General features: G+C 40.3%; 1 protein-coding gene across 1 annotated transcript in view; it reads left to right on the top strand.

Annotated features, from left to right (window-relative positions):
* The window catches only part of ngfrb (nerve growth factor receptor b), a 32,797-nt gene extending 19,027 nt beyond the window's left edge, over positions 1-13,770 (top strand). Inside the window, exons 4-6 of the mRNA XM_059325277.1 lie at positions 9,568-9,805; positions 10,979-11,139; positions 12,350-13,770. Coding sequence (XP_059181260.1) covers positions 9,568-9,805; positions 10,979-11,139; positions 12,350-12,693 — 743 coding nt within the window. The 3' untranslated portion in view covers positions 12,694-13,770. The remainder of the gene's footprint in view (positions 1-9,567; positions 9,806-10,978; positions 11,140-12,349) is intronic.
* Positions 13,771-15,896: the final 2,126 nt, after the last annotated feature.

The raw sequence follows: 15,896 nt of genomic DNA, 5'->3' as shown, positions 1-15,896 counted from the left end.
GGCCTGAAGGCTAAACGCAATCAGCGGGGTGGAGGGAGAGAGAGGAGAAGGCCACTGCCCCGTGGAAAGACAAGTCGGAACTTGAGACACTGGAGACATAGTTTAACTGAAGGTGGAGGAACCAGAACATCCCCTTGAATATACTGTAGGTTATATTTAGGGAGATTTACAGCTATTATTTTTGGGATTAGAGAATTTTCCCCTTTAGTGGATACAAGCTCAGCTGTGACTTGGGGTGAAAATCCAATTTCCTTCCACACTTCCAAAGGGATTAGTGGTTTGTTTTGAGTCTTAGGAGGAAAATCTTCATCTCTCTGATGGTAAAACATGCTCATACGGACCAGACTTTGTTGCATTAGACCCACCGAGTTGAGGGTCTGAAGGCAAGATGCTTATCTAAAGAAGTGTGATATGACTTCCACTCTTCTGCAGGCCGCAGAGCGAGGTCAGAGGTTGAAGGTCATGGGAGCCTTGTATGTGGAGGGGGGTCTTTGTGGGAAGATCAGGCAGTATGAGTTTCCCCTGGAGATTTTCGGCAAACAACAAGGCATAATCCCCACAATCCTTTCAGGGGTCACAACAACACTGAGACAAGTGAAGTTGATTAGTGATCTTATTATCTGACATTGACATTCACTGTTTTATCATAAATCAGCTAAGACAAACCAATACTGTGTGGGTCAACCTTGTCTGCAAGAAATGATGTATACATGCAGCTGATTTGCAATGCAATTTGCAACATTTTTTGGAAAATGTAATGCAGATTTGACGTACAAGTTTCATTGACGTGATGTTAACTAAATGCATCGTTAAATGTTCCCTGACAACATGTTTATTTTCTGCCAAAATATAATTGCAACAACAACATAATTAAAGATCTTATGATTATTGTTGGCACTTGCAGCGCTTGGTTAAGTTTAGAACAAGTTGGCAGTCGACCTGTCTCGTATGTCACAGTCATGAACTTTACACTCTTCATTGTTTCGAAATGTCCTGGAACACTTCATCCACTTAAAAGAAAAAAAATCCTAGGAATGTTTCCAGGGAAAACAAGTATATAAATGTAATTTCTAGAAGACAGGGATGTAGAGATGGAGTGCTTTGCTTTGCAGAGAACAGGACTGTGTATAAAGCAGGCGTGCAGTATGACTAGTAACAGGATTGGTTACAGGATAATGACTCTTAATCCAAGAGAGAGATTATCTGTAAATGCAATATCAATAGGAATGGCCAGCCAATGCAAACACACCGCGACAAGGCTCTTTCATACCAAAGTTAAAGAAAGTTGAATGAGTAATGCTTGAGCTTGACAGAGCCGTGTCTGCCTCTTCTTATCAGCCTGAGGTTTTGGCTGCGAGCCCTCAAGGCTAGTGAGAAACAGAGGTTTTCACTGGCCCGACACTAACTCGACCCTGTTCCTCTTTAAGATTGCACCCACTGCACGTTTGTGGGCCGACCTATCACCCAAAGCCTGGGGTTTCTGGACCTGTGGCAGCAGGGGCAACAGGTTGAGGTTTGCAGCATGCATGCAATTATAATATTCATGCACAAACACGCACAGAAAGGAAGTTTAAAAGATAACTCAGATGTGAGTCACAAAGCACACACCGAGTCATATGGATGCAGACCGATACTCCTTGAAATTCAATGAGATGACTTATTGAACATCACAGATCTGAGACGGCACATGGAAGGATGAAGGTTGAGAGGGTGTGGCTAAGAGGAAGGAAAAATGGGGGAAGGGAAAGTGATTGGACCAAGTGCATTTGGTTATTGAATTGATAGGTGAGCAGGAGGAGGGAGGTGCTTCCTTCCTGAGTTTGGTTGACCTCAACGATCGACGGGCTGCCCTCCAGAAATCAGGGAGTGTAATCTGCTAACTAGACCCATGCACAGCACTCAGGCCCAGCACAGTTCAACTTAATCAAGACAGAAAGACAGAGGTGGGGAAAATGCTGAGGGACTGACGGAGAACAGGAGGGAAAGGGAATGAATGAGGCGGAGGGGCTTTCTCTTCTTGATTTATATCAGCAGACTGGTGCATTCACTAAGCCTGGCCGTCCCTGCCTGCATATAAACTTACTACACTCCTGTTTACATTCAGTTTATTCATTTGCAATTATTGTCAACCACTAATTTATATTACCTTATTTCATGTTTTATTCATGTAATATGTATTTTGGCTTGCCCTGTGTTATGCCTAGTCTTTTTTACTTGTGCGATTTTCTTTTTTATACACATTTAATTTGCTCTGTCTGAGGCAACCTGAGACCGAGGACTTTCGGTCGGCAGGCAACAACTATTTCTGTTGTTGTTTTGCAGTTTAAAATGGCAATTAAATAACTAAATTACTAAGGCTTTTGATTCTTGGTTAGTTTGGCCGGCTGAGATGACAACTGTCTCTTGCAGATCTAATCAGTTGTGGCTAGCTTTCTAATTAAGCTAATATTAGCTCGGTAAGTTGATTGAAAATGGCATCTACAATTCTACTACAATGTCATTTAGCAGATGCTTTTATCCAAAGTGACGTACAAATGAGAGTTAATACAATACAAGCAAGGATGAAGTCAAGAAACATGAGTAAGCAAGTGTAAGTGCTGTGGGTAAAGTTTGAGTCCATTAGGACACAAGTGCTTTAAAGTCGCTGATCGGTCAGAGTGTTGTCATTTGTGTCAATAAAGTGTGAAGATGTTCAGTAAAGAGTTGGGTCTTTAGTCTCTTCTTAAAGATTGATAAGGACTCAGCAGATCGGATAGAGTTTGGAAGTTTGTTCCACCACCGAGGAACTACAGAGTAGAAGAGTTTGGTTTAAGATGCAGAGGCCTTCAGCGGCGGAGGAGCCTTTCACTGGAAGAGCGTAGTGGGCGAGAGGGTTTGTGGACCTGAACAAAGCAGTTCAGATATGCAGGAGCTGTGCCTGTTGCTGTTTTGTAGGCAAGAGACAAGGCTTTGAATTTGATGCAGGCTGCAACTAGGAGCCATCTTCGGAAGACTCTGTAATGCTGTAAACGACTGCTTTTATATTTTTGGTTTTGCAATGCCTAAAACAAACACAACCTTCCAAACTCTAAAAATCGAGTCTTGCTTCTTCTCGGGCCCCATGCACGCCACTTCAACATGTGGATATACTGAGTGCATGGTGGATGTTGAGTTCCAGCAAGCGGCTGACAGACGGATAAAGAGAAGGACAAATGGGGAAAATGATAAAAAGGCTGAAATGCCATCGACATTTCTGATTTCCTGCGTCCAAAGCATTACCACATCAATAGCTGTGAAGAATCGACCAACCCCAGTCTGACTAAACAATTCACAGTCTTTGTGTTGCACAGTCACTCATTGTGCGGCTATAGCTTGGTCTCCACACATCTACGGACTTATATCTCTGCTGACTTGGGCTCTATGGCCGCAGCTGACCTTCTCTCCTTAACCCTTTTGCTCCCCGCTCCACACAGTACGAGCATTGTAACGATGAAGGAAGTTTTAAAGTCGAATGTGTCTCTTTCTCCGCTGCCAAACAAGAATCGACCCCTTGTGGCAATGACTCAGTCTCCTGAAGTCGCCTCTCGCCACCCGGGAATTTGCCCCTCGACATTCCATGGGGAACATTTTGGAGGTGATTTGGCATGAGCGGGCCAAGGGTGACCACAACACTTGCGCTTTCGCTCGTGCCGTTCATTCTTGTCCAAAAGCTCAGAGTCAAGGTTTTGTCCTCGAGAGGATTTACAGTTAAGTGTCTCTGCCAAGACTTCCTCTCAGTGATTTAATCTCTTTTTGGTTGGCTCATGTGCTGCATTATTCCTGTCACAGTGAAAGCTAGTTTTGTAGTTTTTTTTACAATTTATGTGCTTCAAAATTTTTCACTAAAATTCCAGAGATTGGTATTGTGTTTTGGTATTCCAAAAATGTGTAAAATGGACTGTAAAAAGTCAGTAAACACACCATATAGAGATATATGTGCATATTTTTTTGCTCATTCCTGTTGATACTAATAAGCCACTTTGGCTTAAAGTAGCCAGCATCTTGTAATATTCATTTATTTTAGGTTATACTTTATTAACAACTTATATCTCTTATAATCATACCCAGTTTTGGCATCGTCACAAGACTGCATCATCAATGATTATCAGCCTTGTTGATATGGGTACAAAAGGGCTGGCTCCATTAACTAGTAGGTCCATAAGGCTGTTATCAGTCCATTAAATTGTTTTAATGCTGAATTAATATTGGCTCCGATCTCTAGTGGCTGTAAAACAGTATAAAAAATCAATACAAGGAGAAATATTGGATCAGGGTTTGCATCCTGTGTGAAACTAAAAGAGTGAAATTAAAAGTCACTTTGTAAATCATTTTTATAGCCTATAAGTGTCCTGAGCACAAGATAGTAAAAATCCAAAACAATGGTATTTTTTTCCTAAATCTAAACATGTAGTTTTGCCAATTAATAAGTCATTTTTAAGGTATTTCATCATCAAACGATTTTCCCCCAAAATTAACCACATAGTTTCAGCACCTAAAGAAAACTACGACCGGCCACTTAATGCTCTGATAACAGCCTTCTGTACATAAGAGATGGTGGAGCAGGCCATTTAATGGGCTGATAACATTCGAACGAAACAAAAAGAAAAAACTTTGTATTTATAATACAGCTCAACTGCATTCCAGTCAAAGTTATCAAAAGGCAACTGGCGACCAAAAACCTGATCTTACTAATGGTTTATAACTGATCTAGAAAGTGTTATTACATTAACTAAAAATGGCCATGTGAAGCATGTCCGTAACTGTATAAGAGAAAATAAATGAAAATAGAGCAGCAAACAGGAAGGAGGATAGAGAGCTGCAGAAGAGAAAGAGATGGAGAAAAGCTTGAAAGAGTGGAGAGAGAGAACAGATGCTGAGAATGTGTCCTGGTCGATAAAAGCGATGGAGTTACTCCTCTGCACTCTCCAGTTTCTCTGGTTGACCTCTACGAGTGCTGATCACATTCTGCCGCAGAACAGGCACGCACACACACACAGGCGCAGGCGTGCACACGCACACACACACACGCACGCACACACACACGTGTCCCCTGTATAAATTCACAAACATGCATACACATCCAGGGGTGTGTTCAATCTGGAGCACGTGAGCAGAAAAATGAGATGGGTCATGTCAGGTAGGAAAAGAGTGATGGCGGATGGGAAGAAATCTCAAAAATTGCTTCAACAAAACATTAGCAACAGCGTTCTTCAGTAATCTTTATTTTTCTTTTGACTTGTGCTTGTTGTAACAACAGGAATACTTTAAATGTGTCCGTCATTGGGGAAGGCGTTCCAGGTTTTGTTGGGCAGGTTCTGGCAGAAGGTATAATGATATATTATAAAAAAAACAAGTCGCCCGTGTCAAAAGCCCCTCCTTTTCCTTTCTGTTTAATGCCAAAGTCAGCCCTTAAAGTATATGGTGTGGAAACGGCAGCAACACCTGTTTGCAAGAGGTTGGAATGAGGAGTTTAACTGAGGCGTGGCTGCCCCACAAACACTCGCTTTGAACGCAAATCTCACACACACACTCCCACTATGTATATGTGAGAGCAACAAGTTCTTTCTATATAATTACTCAGCTAATGCTGACAAGCACACATGCGTCCGGATTTCCAGTCACACATTAATCATTAACAGAAAAAGCCAGGAGGAAAATTCCAGTAAACTCACTAACAACCAAATAATGCTTAACAAATAAACAGTTTGTTGATAGTTACAGTTGACTGAACCTGTCATTCTGACAGCTCAACATCTTTCAGTTTTTATAAGCATAATCACACGCTGCTGCCACATTTTGACCGGTAACACAGAACCATCAAGTTAGCACTCCTGTAATTTTTTATAATGGGAACGCCAATATAACAAAGCACCGTGAGATCCAATTGTGGGAAATTTGGTTGTTAGGATAAGTGAAAGCGAATCAAAGAAGAAAGCATATAAGAATTCATGACATAAATTATAATACTACAAATTAACAACAGAGTAAATAAAGGAAACAAACAGTGTTGCAGATGGAGCAATATTTCTTCCTGTTGGACATTTCATTTTGCATTGCATTGTTGCCATCCAGTGAAAATCATGTGTCTTTAAAATGTCAAATGTTTTGTGACAGTGCATTTTTTCCTTTTTTGCATTATTCAATTAGGGTTTTTTTTAGCATAAGACCCAGGAGCCTCTGAAAACCTTTTTAAAAAATCATGTCTATAATGCCTAATTAACATACCAATAATGGGTTATAATCTGCTTAAAGCACTATATATTTTTTGCTGTAAACACTCATAAAGAGTTATAATGCAGTGCAGTAGTTGTAGTATATAATGAAGCATTTAATTATGACTTCTATGGTGAAGTTCATTATAACCAGTCATGTTATTACTTTGGTCATGATTGCCTCCTATTGGCTGCTGTTACTTTATAAGGGAGGGCATTCACAAAATATGGATTTATGATTTTAAATGAAGATTTTATATATGTCCTGTTTTTCACAGGACAAAAACACATTTTGGGTAATAAATGTTGTTTACTTAACGCAACATATTCTTCTTCTCAGTTTAAAAGTATGCCGTAGTTTTATATTATGATCTGCGAATCTCCATTATTGATATCTTTCCATGCACTATTTTCTTTAAACAATAATAGCTTGAGACTTAAGGGTACAGTATTAGAGAGTTGTTGCTGAGCTGATCATTAAAACGTCTCAACATAACTGACTGAGAGCAGCGCTCCAGAAACCACGAGGCTCTCTGCATAGTGGAAACAAGCTGAGCTCAGCAGGAGAAGGTCACTCCCCTCTGAGGCCAACCAATGTGAGAGGTTCAGTAAAGGCACTTAGGGCCCTGTTTTAACTGTTCATCGAGGGAGAGTGCAGTAATGTAGGAGTAAAGGATCAAATTGATGGATGATATAAATGGTTAATGAACAAAAGGAATAAATGATATAACCAAGAAGGTTGGACAACGATGATGTTGTGTTTATTATAAATGGAGGGATGAAAAAGATGCAATGAAGAAAAAGAAAAGGGCTTTGAAATAACCACAAGACTGACTGACAGAAAAGGAAACGCCTGATAGGAGCGAGTGTAGCCAGCGGTAAAATAGATAGAAAGAGGATTGAAGGATGAAGAGATGGGGAGGGGGCATTTGCGCTGGACCAAGAAGATTTCTGTCAATGAATGGTGTCTGGTTTCGTGTGTGTGTGTGTGTGTGTGTGTGTGTGTGTGTGTGTGTTGATGGGGGACAAAACCAGAGGGGCAGAGACAGAAGAGGCCTGGTGGTGTGTATGTATATATGTGTTTGTTGTCTATGGGCTAATAGTGAAGAGGACGGGGAGGAACTTGATTTGCTGCAGAGCATCATCTGTCTGTATGAATTCATTCACCCATTTATGATTTATTCAAAATCCCAATTTATTGCCATTTTAATTAAGAGTACTCAATAATACTAAATTCAGTAACCCATTTAGTATTGCAATCCTATAACACAGTCAAACTCATGACGGACAGTTTGAGGAAAAAAATTTAAACCAGACTTTTGATTTCACATTTTTACAAATGCTGACAGGTCAGTTAACGTATTCTGTGTTAGGCTGCATTCACACCAATCAGGTGTTGCTGCGATTGGTGCAAAGGTGTGGGTGTGTCACTTAAATAGCCCATTTGTGTGACGTGTTTAGCCTTTAGCCATGCTGCTAGTAAGTACTGCTTGGCTGTCCATACTGATAAGATGGTTTTTTAAAACTCACAATTACTTTCAATAAGTGACCAAGAAGCGAGGCCTTTGAAAACGAGACTACACATGACGTTACACTCAATTGTGTTTTGGTCAAATCTAGGAGTCTGCATTTGGTGATTGTAAATCTGATTGATTGCTGGTTACACAATTTGTCACCACAGTATGATGTTGGGTTGCGTTTCTGCAGAAGTTTATTCTTCTTCAACTTTTTGCTTCAGCCTGCTTGTTTTTTTTCCTTCAGCATACCCTATAGTCCTCACTGCTGCAGCCTAAATGAGCTACCTGCATTGAATTTAATGGGTGAGTGACTGTCACCTGCAGAGGTAATATTTCTGCTGACTGTGGGCAGTGCCAAGTGGGGTCAACCCAAAAACTTCTTTGCTATCGGTTTTGGTTGAGGCTGCAACTTTGCTGGTCAAATTTGATCAAAGGTCTGATAAGCTCACTTGTTTCTAGCTCTACAACCGCATATTTTGCATTTTAAACCTGGCTGTAGCCAATACCGCCGTAATATGTTCTGATAGTTGACTAATGATTTTGTATTTATTCAAAAACCAGTGTAAGAGCTATGAATAAAGACACAAACAACAAATATGTTAACTTATCAGAGCAATGCTTTGGTGTATACATTACACCAAGCTCACTATAACTAATTTAAACAAACTGTTAGAAAGTTAGAGCTCAAAACCAACCTTGTGTCTATTTAAAAGGTTGGTAATACATTTAATGACTCCTTCTGCACACTTTATTTCTTTATTTTTATATTGTTTTTCGCTCTGCCTTTGCTGTGGTAATAAATTCTGTGTCAATACTAGAAAGTCACCTTCAAAATAAAAGCTCAGGAAATAAGACCAAATACTGTTACAGCAGGTACAAATAGTTAAAAAGTTATTTTGTCTTTTACTAGTTACTATTAGCTTACTTGCCCTTAACTACAACCCCCTGGTCACAAGTCATTGAACCCAGCAGGGGGAGCTTCACTGACCTGTCAGTCAAAGTATAAAGCTGGCTCAGGACTGATGCTAACAAACAAGACAAACAGGCAGCCATAACTGATTAATACTTAAAAACACAACAAGCGAAACAAATTTACAAGCCAAGTGTGTGATGAGATGTCCGATAGATCTGGCACAGTGAGAACCCCTTTCCTGTCAGAGTAATACGACCCCAACATCATCATAAGACGTCTTTTTAGTGAGAAAAAAATCAATTGGTTAACACTTTAAGGATTAAGAATGATGGACATGTTCAGTGCCATAAAGTACTTATCACATCCTCAGAATTCCTTCAGCTAAAAGCCTCACAGCCTCACCGTGCATCCATCTAAATAAGCTCTCATTAAAAATGTTTTCACCTCTTTCAGCGGCTCTCCTGAGGTTTTTAGAGCCCTTTGAAGCCAACAGGACGATTTCCTGTTGATGATGTGAGTAACTGTAAGTAAGTGACAGGAGAGGATAGGTTTCCACATCCGCGGTGAGGAGCGAACATGGCGGCTTAATGGTTGGAGGAAAGTGGGCAGGACTGGATGAACATACTTGCTTTTACCCACGTTAATGGCTCCTTGGGGAGGAGGGGAAATGACCAAGTGATCTGGGATGTAACGTGTGTGTGTGTGTGTGCGCGCGTGCACGTGCGCGTGCTCACAGCATGAGACGCTTATGGTTACACTGGTTATGGTAGATAGAGACAAAAAAAAACCTTGCAACTTCACCCTGCAGCAGTACTTTTCCTGCACTGCTGGAGTCAGAAATGATGTAAAAACAACAACAATGTGTAACTGACCTAAGTTCCTTTCTCTTTTTGTTTCATTCTCACAGCTCCAACAGTTTATGAAGATCCAGTGTCTCCCACTCCCTTTTCCAGTAACTCCACTCCCACCTACGATGACTTCTCGCCAGACATCCTCCCGCCGGGCGGCCCAACAGACACGGCCACCACCACTAATGGTGATTCCAAGGAGCCGATCTACCATCTGAACGACAAGCTCATTCCCATCTACTGCTCCATCCTGGCAGCTGTTGTAGTCGGCCTCGTGGCCTTCATCATCTTCAAGAGGTGAGGACAGAAAAGAGGGGAAGAAGGACGCACAATTTTAAGCACACTGTAAAAAAAAAAGACTCATCATGGTACCTGACAACCCACTGCTGGATTATGAATATGAAGCTATTTGATATGATTGAAAAACAAGCATTGTTTTTGAGAGATTGTTCAATATGAGGGATTTTTAGAGGTGAAAGAGTTCTGACGTTTGAATACAAAAAGGCAGAAATGTCAAATAGGTCAGGAAAAACAAAAGAAGACTGAATCATTTAAATGTTATTTTCTTAAAACCCTAAGAGTCTTCACCCCAGGTTGAGATTACATTCAAGATGTAATCACAAAGTCAATGCAAAGATGTGAATAGACGCAGGATTCTTGCGCAGATATTTCATCATGGACCTGCCGTCACATGCTTTTTCTAACTTTTGAGCTGCTGTAACAAGTGAATTTTCCCTGATGTGGAACCTTAAAAGTTTATTTTATCTTGACTGCAGGAATTCTGAGGAACATGCAGGATTTGCATCAGGGCAAGAAATGTATGCAATGCTTTGTCGTGAAAGCTTATTCTCCTGGTTTGTATAGCAGAGACCTGACAAAGCATTAATTCAGACTTTTTGCAAATTGGCATCATGAGCTAGTTATCTTGACTTTTAATCCATTTATTTTTATTACAATGTAATCAAAGATTAACCTAGACATGTATGGCCTATATGACACGTATCTGGGACACAACAACTTCCACAACAAGTCTAAGCAAAAACAAATGTATATGTGCAAAGTTAATCAGATTTGACATTTTTGCACTTTCATATTTAATGCAATCATCTGTTTCTTATCTGGGTCAGAGCACACTGTTGTCCTCTGGGTCACAATATGGTCTGTGTACTCTCTTCTCATACATTTGAAACCCAGGCTCCTCTCTTAATGCCTACACAGACGGCCCAAAGTTAACTGCTAAATTTTGAATGTACAATATGTTTATCCAACTGTGTTCTATGACAAGCTGATGAACATCATGGAACATTCAGCTAAAGAGCAAGATATATCCTTCGAGAGTTGGTGGGGACCAAAAACAGAGCTGAAAAGAGAGTGAAATACGAAATTGCATTTGTTAGGTGGCCAGAAAAACAACTCAATATGTAGGCAACAAGTGGAGTTATTCATCTCGTCCGACTCATTGTCATGCAGGTGGAACAGCTGTAAGCAGAACAAGCAAGGAGCCAACAACTGCACAGCCAACCAGAACCAGACGCCGTCACCTGAGGGAGAGAAGCTGCACAGTGACAGTGGCATTTCTGTGGACAGCCAGAGTCTGCAGGAGCAGCAGGGCCAGACTCAGGCACAGACAGGTAACACCTAAACTGAGGCCACTCCCAAAACAACATGAAAAACAGTAGCACTCATTAATCAAACTATAGCACTTGAATTGGGCGTGAGCACATTTCACCACTCATGTCAGTGAGTTATCTGGAGTTGAAGTCCTCTGGTAATGAGTTTCTTCGAATCCACAAATAATTCTGATGGATCACTGTGAATGTACACACAGACGGCACTCTCAACTGTCACACAGCGCCAGTCGAGAGTTAAGAATTTCCCCTCAGGAATGAATCGTCTGGTGGCTTTCCCCTGAATACGACCTTTCAAACCTACTGTAGCAAATCAACAAACACGGATTGCAACACTGACAGAGCTACAGTGGTTTTTTTTGGCTGCATGTGCTCCTGGCAGTTTCCATTATTAGCCTGACAAACCAGTTTCAGACAATTCAGGGCTTTTAAAACCACATGCTTGCACAGATTATAGTAAATGAATAAAACAACAATGTGCAGCAGTGTGGACTGCAAGCCTTATGTAACTTAAACATCTGACCAGCCAATAAGCTATTGAGTTTGATGAAAACATTCACAAATTTTCTTTGTGGCTGGAATGATGTGCTGTTAGTGTCACTGATTTTTGAGTGGCATGCCGTGTTCTTGTCTAATCCCAAAACATTTTTTGCATTTGGTTTACATGCATTGCTCTTGAAATTTCCTAGACAACCCCCCATCCCTGAAACACAATTTCTCAATATGTAATAGTATGCATATAAGCATAATATATAATATATAATAATAATAATAATAATATATAATATATAATTATGTATAAGCATAATTCAAGTACCAAGACATTAATACCAAGTCAAAGTAAAGTATTTTAGCAATCATAAACCCTCAAATTTGCAACCCAATGTTGCTGCTGCAGGAAATTTACACACTATCACATTCTTTTAAATAAAGTAATTACAGCCAATTGAAAAGCTCACGAACTGAATGTAGGTAGAATCCTTACTGTGCTGGATTAGTCAGTCGTAGTAGGATTAATAAGCATTTGTAGCGATTTTTGAGAACATGACTTTACATAGCGAGCCACATTAATTTATCAAATATTTCAGATTTTGGTTGGAAGATAAATGTAATCAAACTGAATTATTACTTCATCGTCACACCAAGCTAAATAAACTTAAATAATAACGATTCATGTAATGAAATGACATGAACTTGTTCTTTCCCTCTGCAGTTGTCAACATGGATGAGGAGCCTTGTTTGCTCCTTCCTCTCCACACCAGAGAGAAAGTGGAGAAGTTGTTGTTCAGGGGCAGCGAAGGAGACGATTGCAACCACATGGAGGACAGCGACTGGTGCAACCTGGCGGGCCTCCTGGGCTACGAGGAGGAGCGGATCGCCACATTCCAGCAGGAGGAGCATCCTGTCCGCGCGCTGCTGTCTGACTGGGCGAGCAAGGACTGCGCCAGCATCGACGCACTGTGCACAGCTCTGCGCAAAATCAACCGTGATGACATCGCCCAGAGCCTGGTGCTGAGCCCGAGCACTGCCAAGCCGACTGCCACGTCCGTAGTCTAATTTAAGCTTTACAGTGAGCAACCTGCCTTAACCTTAATATCCTTCCATGGCCTCCTTCACTCCACATAAATCATGCTAGAATCGTTTTAAGCTATTTCTTCATAAAGCCAGCAGTCAAATATCATGAGTCCTGAGGAATCACTTCGTGTTTAATCAAGACAAGACAAGGAGATGCCAGAAATAAGACAAAAACTGAATGAATATCAGTGTACCTATTCAAGCCAAAAGCCTTCACTTAACCATCAATCATTCATTCTCACATTTTAAAATCCACACAATGTAAAGCCCACGTGGAGGGAAATTGTCTATAGTCATTCCATTTTTTAGCCTGGATATCCACCTGCCTTTCCACACTGTTTGACACCTAGCTTACCATCCCATAGCAATGGGCTTTGAACTGAATTTATCATTCCTACATCTTTATTCTTAAAATTCATAGTCAGTTTGTCCCTTACTTATAAGCATCCATTAGCCAGTGTTGTATCTCTAAATGTTACTTTACACACCTATGCTACCAAAGAGGAGTGAACGTCTCAAGACCGTACCTGACAAGCAACATTATTTACATGCCATGTTAGATTTTTTGAATTTAAGTTGTCAAATGGCTTGTGTCTGTCACCGCGGCCTGCATACTGCAGAGCATCTGGATCTTTGCAAATATGACAACCTGAAGAAGGATGCTTGGACGCTTTTCAAATGAACCTGTTCTCCTTCAGCAAGTCCAACTATTTACTCGTATTTTAAATACATGAGACATCGAGCTGCAGCACGCATTGGATTAATCTCAACTAAGTGGCTTCTGCAGACTCTTCCTTTTTCAGACAAGTGCTATAAGAACTGCTGGCTGGACTTTGCCAACTAGGTGGTCTGTGGAGCAGGTCATTGACCCGAGGCAACATGAGACACTCTTCTGCGTGTCGATCTGCATAACACAGGAGCTCCACACAGACTCCTTCATACTGACCCAGAAAAGGGACGGACGTGGAATTCAAAAGTAACAACTATGTATACTGTATATACATAGACAGACAAGTGCAAATGCCATACATACTGTATATACTACATACACACATAGACCTACAGTATGTAACCATTCATGCATGCGCTGTACAAACAAACACACACCCATCATGTATACATTTTCATTCTTATTCATCGCAGAGGACACAAAGACCTTTGGATCCCTCCATATACTGTATGGAACACTCTCATGAGGGGACCATATATTGTTAAATCCAGGCTTTTCTCATGAATGGTTCGCAGGTATTCCTACAAAAAGTGAATGCAGTGGAATTCGTAGCTATCCTGTGAAATTTGGTCTGGTTGATGGATCAAACCAATCCACGGCTTTTACCCAGGAGTCCAGTGTTCATGCCCACACCGGTGGAGTTATGTACGGAAGAAAACCTAACCCTGTTCTTTTTCCCTAAACTTAAACATTCAGTTTTGGCGCCTAAACGAGACTGTCCTCCCTAAAATACGTCCCCACGGTTTGTTTGTACAGCAGCTTATTACAACACATATTTACGTTTGGAGTTAGCGGTGCCCTTTAATTGGTGTAGCAGTTATAAAGAATGCGAAGGCAGAAGTGATGTTACGGTGTGTAAAAGCAAAAGTGCAAGCAAAGAAATAGTATAAAGAATGACAAAGTCCACATCTTGAGGGTGGTATGGGTGGAGGATGGGTAAAACATACACAGGTCTGTCACCCAGGAAATCAGATTTGTGTTCTGTTTGAAAACAAAAGTCAACATTGTTATTAGAAGTTGCAAAACATAACTTCCAGACATAGCCCATGCATATAGCTACATCATAGTCTTATAGTCATAGTGCGTTTTACATCACCAACTTAACTACCTAATTTCCTGTACTAACGTCCATTTATTTTATCCTTTTTAATCATCTAAGTCCAAGTATAACCATGCACTTTTTACCCCATAACCTTAAACAAGTAGTTTTGTTGTATTAGCAAAACTGCAACCCTTTCACAATGTTAATGACGTGTTTATTTGGCGACTGTTACGTTTAGGCATGACGTGTTTTTGTCATACTACTGGTAGGAGCACTGATTTAGGAACCACTCGTGGGTCGTATTTGAGGGTAGGAAGAAATGAGATATGCGGGCATATGGTTCAGCTTTCCTTAGGTTACATGTTTCAAGCAGTAACTGGTCATATTTCATAGTGTATCATACGAAACATGCTGCAACACTTTTTGAATGAAATCATATGGAGCTGTTCATGAGAATGCCTTGTTTAATCTAATTATTAGTAGCCAATATAAGGTAACACTGTGTCTTCAAAAGGCATGTCTAAAACCCATATAATTTGCCATGTGTGCTATGGATGGTCAAATGCTGACTAAACAGTAAACAGCATGCAAAAATATAGCAACTCATTGTCAGCCAGTGCACAAAACATACAGAATAATCAGAATACAAAATAAAATCCAGGGTTTTCTATCTTTTTTTTTGCTAATTTTCTCAGGGTATCTTAAATGATTGTGTTACTACATCAATATTACACTTACTAATCCACCTTCTACAGACACTGTGTTAATCCAAAGCAGTGATTCTTGCGACTGACAATCATTCAAACAGGTGAATAAGAGAGGGAACCGGGCCAGAGAAAAAAAGAAAAAGGGTGTCTTGTTTCCTCATTGTTTGCAACAATGACCTTTGGATAAAAGGCAAGTCAGTGGAGACATAAGTCAAAGGATGTGGGACGATCAGGCCGAGGAAAAGCGGAAAGGTTTTGGATTACTTAAATGTAAAGGTGAAACCCAGGATTCAGCATTTGCATTAATCAGCTTGTTTAAGTAGAAGCATGCATTCCCCTTCTCATGGCAGTTGAATTGTGTTGTGTTGCATCCATTTGTCAAAGCATACTTCAAAAATGTTATTTTGATATTATTATGCTGCCAACTGAGACCCCCTAGCACCTATTTGCTTTTTTTTACGGGGGCAAATATTTGAAGGAGCAAATGGTTTACTGTGCAAAACTTACATATATCACCAACTTCATCTGTTACTTTCAGGAACAGATTGTACATTATTACTAACCACTAGCATACTGAGCTTCACGCTGTAGTGTTACTTTAAATGAAGGTATTCTCACTCTACTCTCTAAGGGTTGTTGTATTTTAATTGCAAAATAACAACTGTAAATGGTATTATGTTTATCTTATTGTTTTAGATTTTTAGTA

Source organism: Centropristis striata, chromosome 21, assembly GCF_030273125.1.
Source record: "Centropristis striata isolate RG_2023a ecotype Rhode Island chromosome 21, C.striata_1.0, whole genome shotgun sequence".
Taxonomy (NCBI): Eukaryota; Metazoa; Chordata; class Actinopteri; order Perciformes; family Serranidae; genus Centropristis; species Centropristis striata.
Note: the sequence above shows the minus strand (reverse complement) of the source record. Positions and strands in the feature narration are given on the sequence as shown.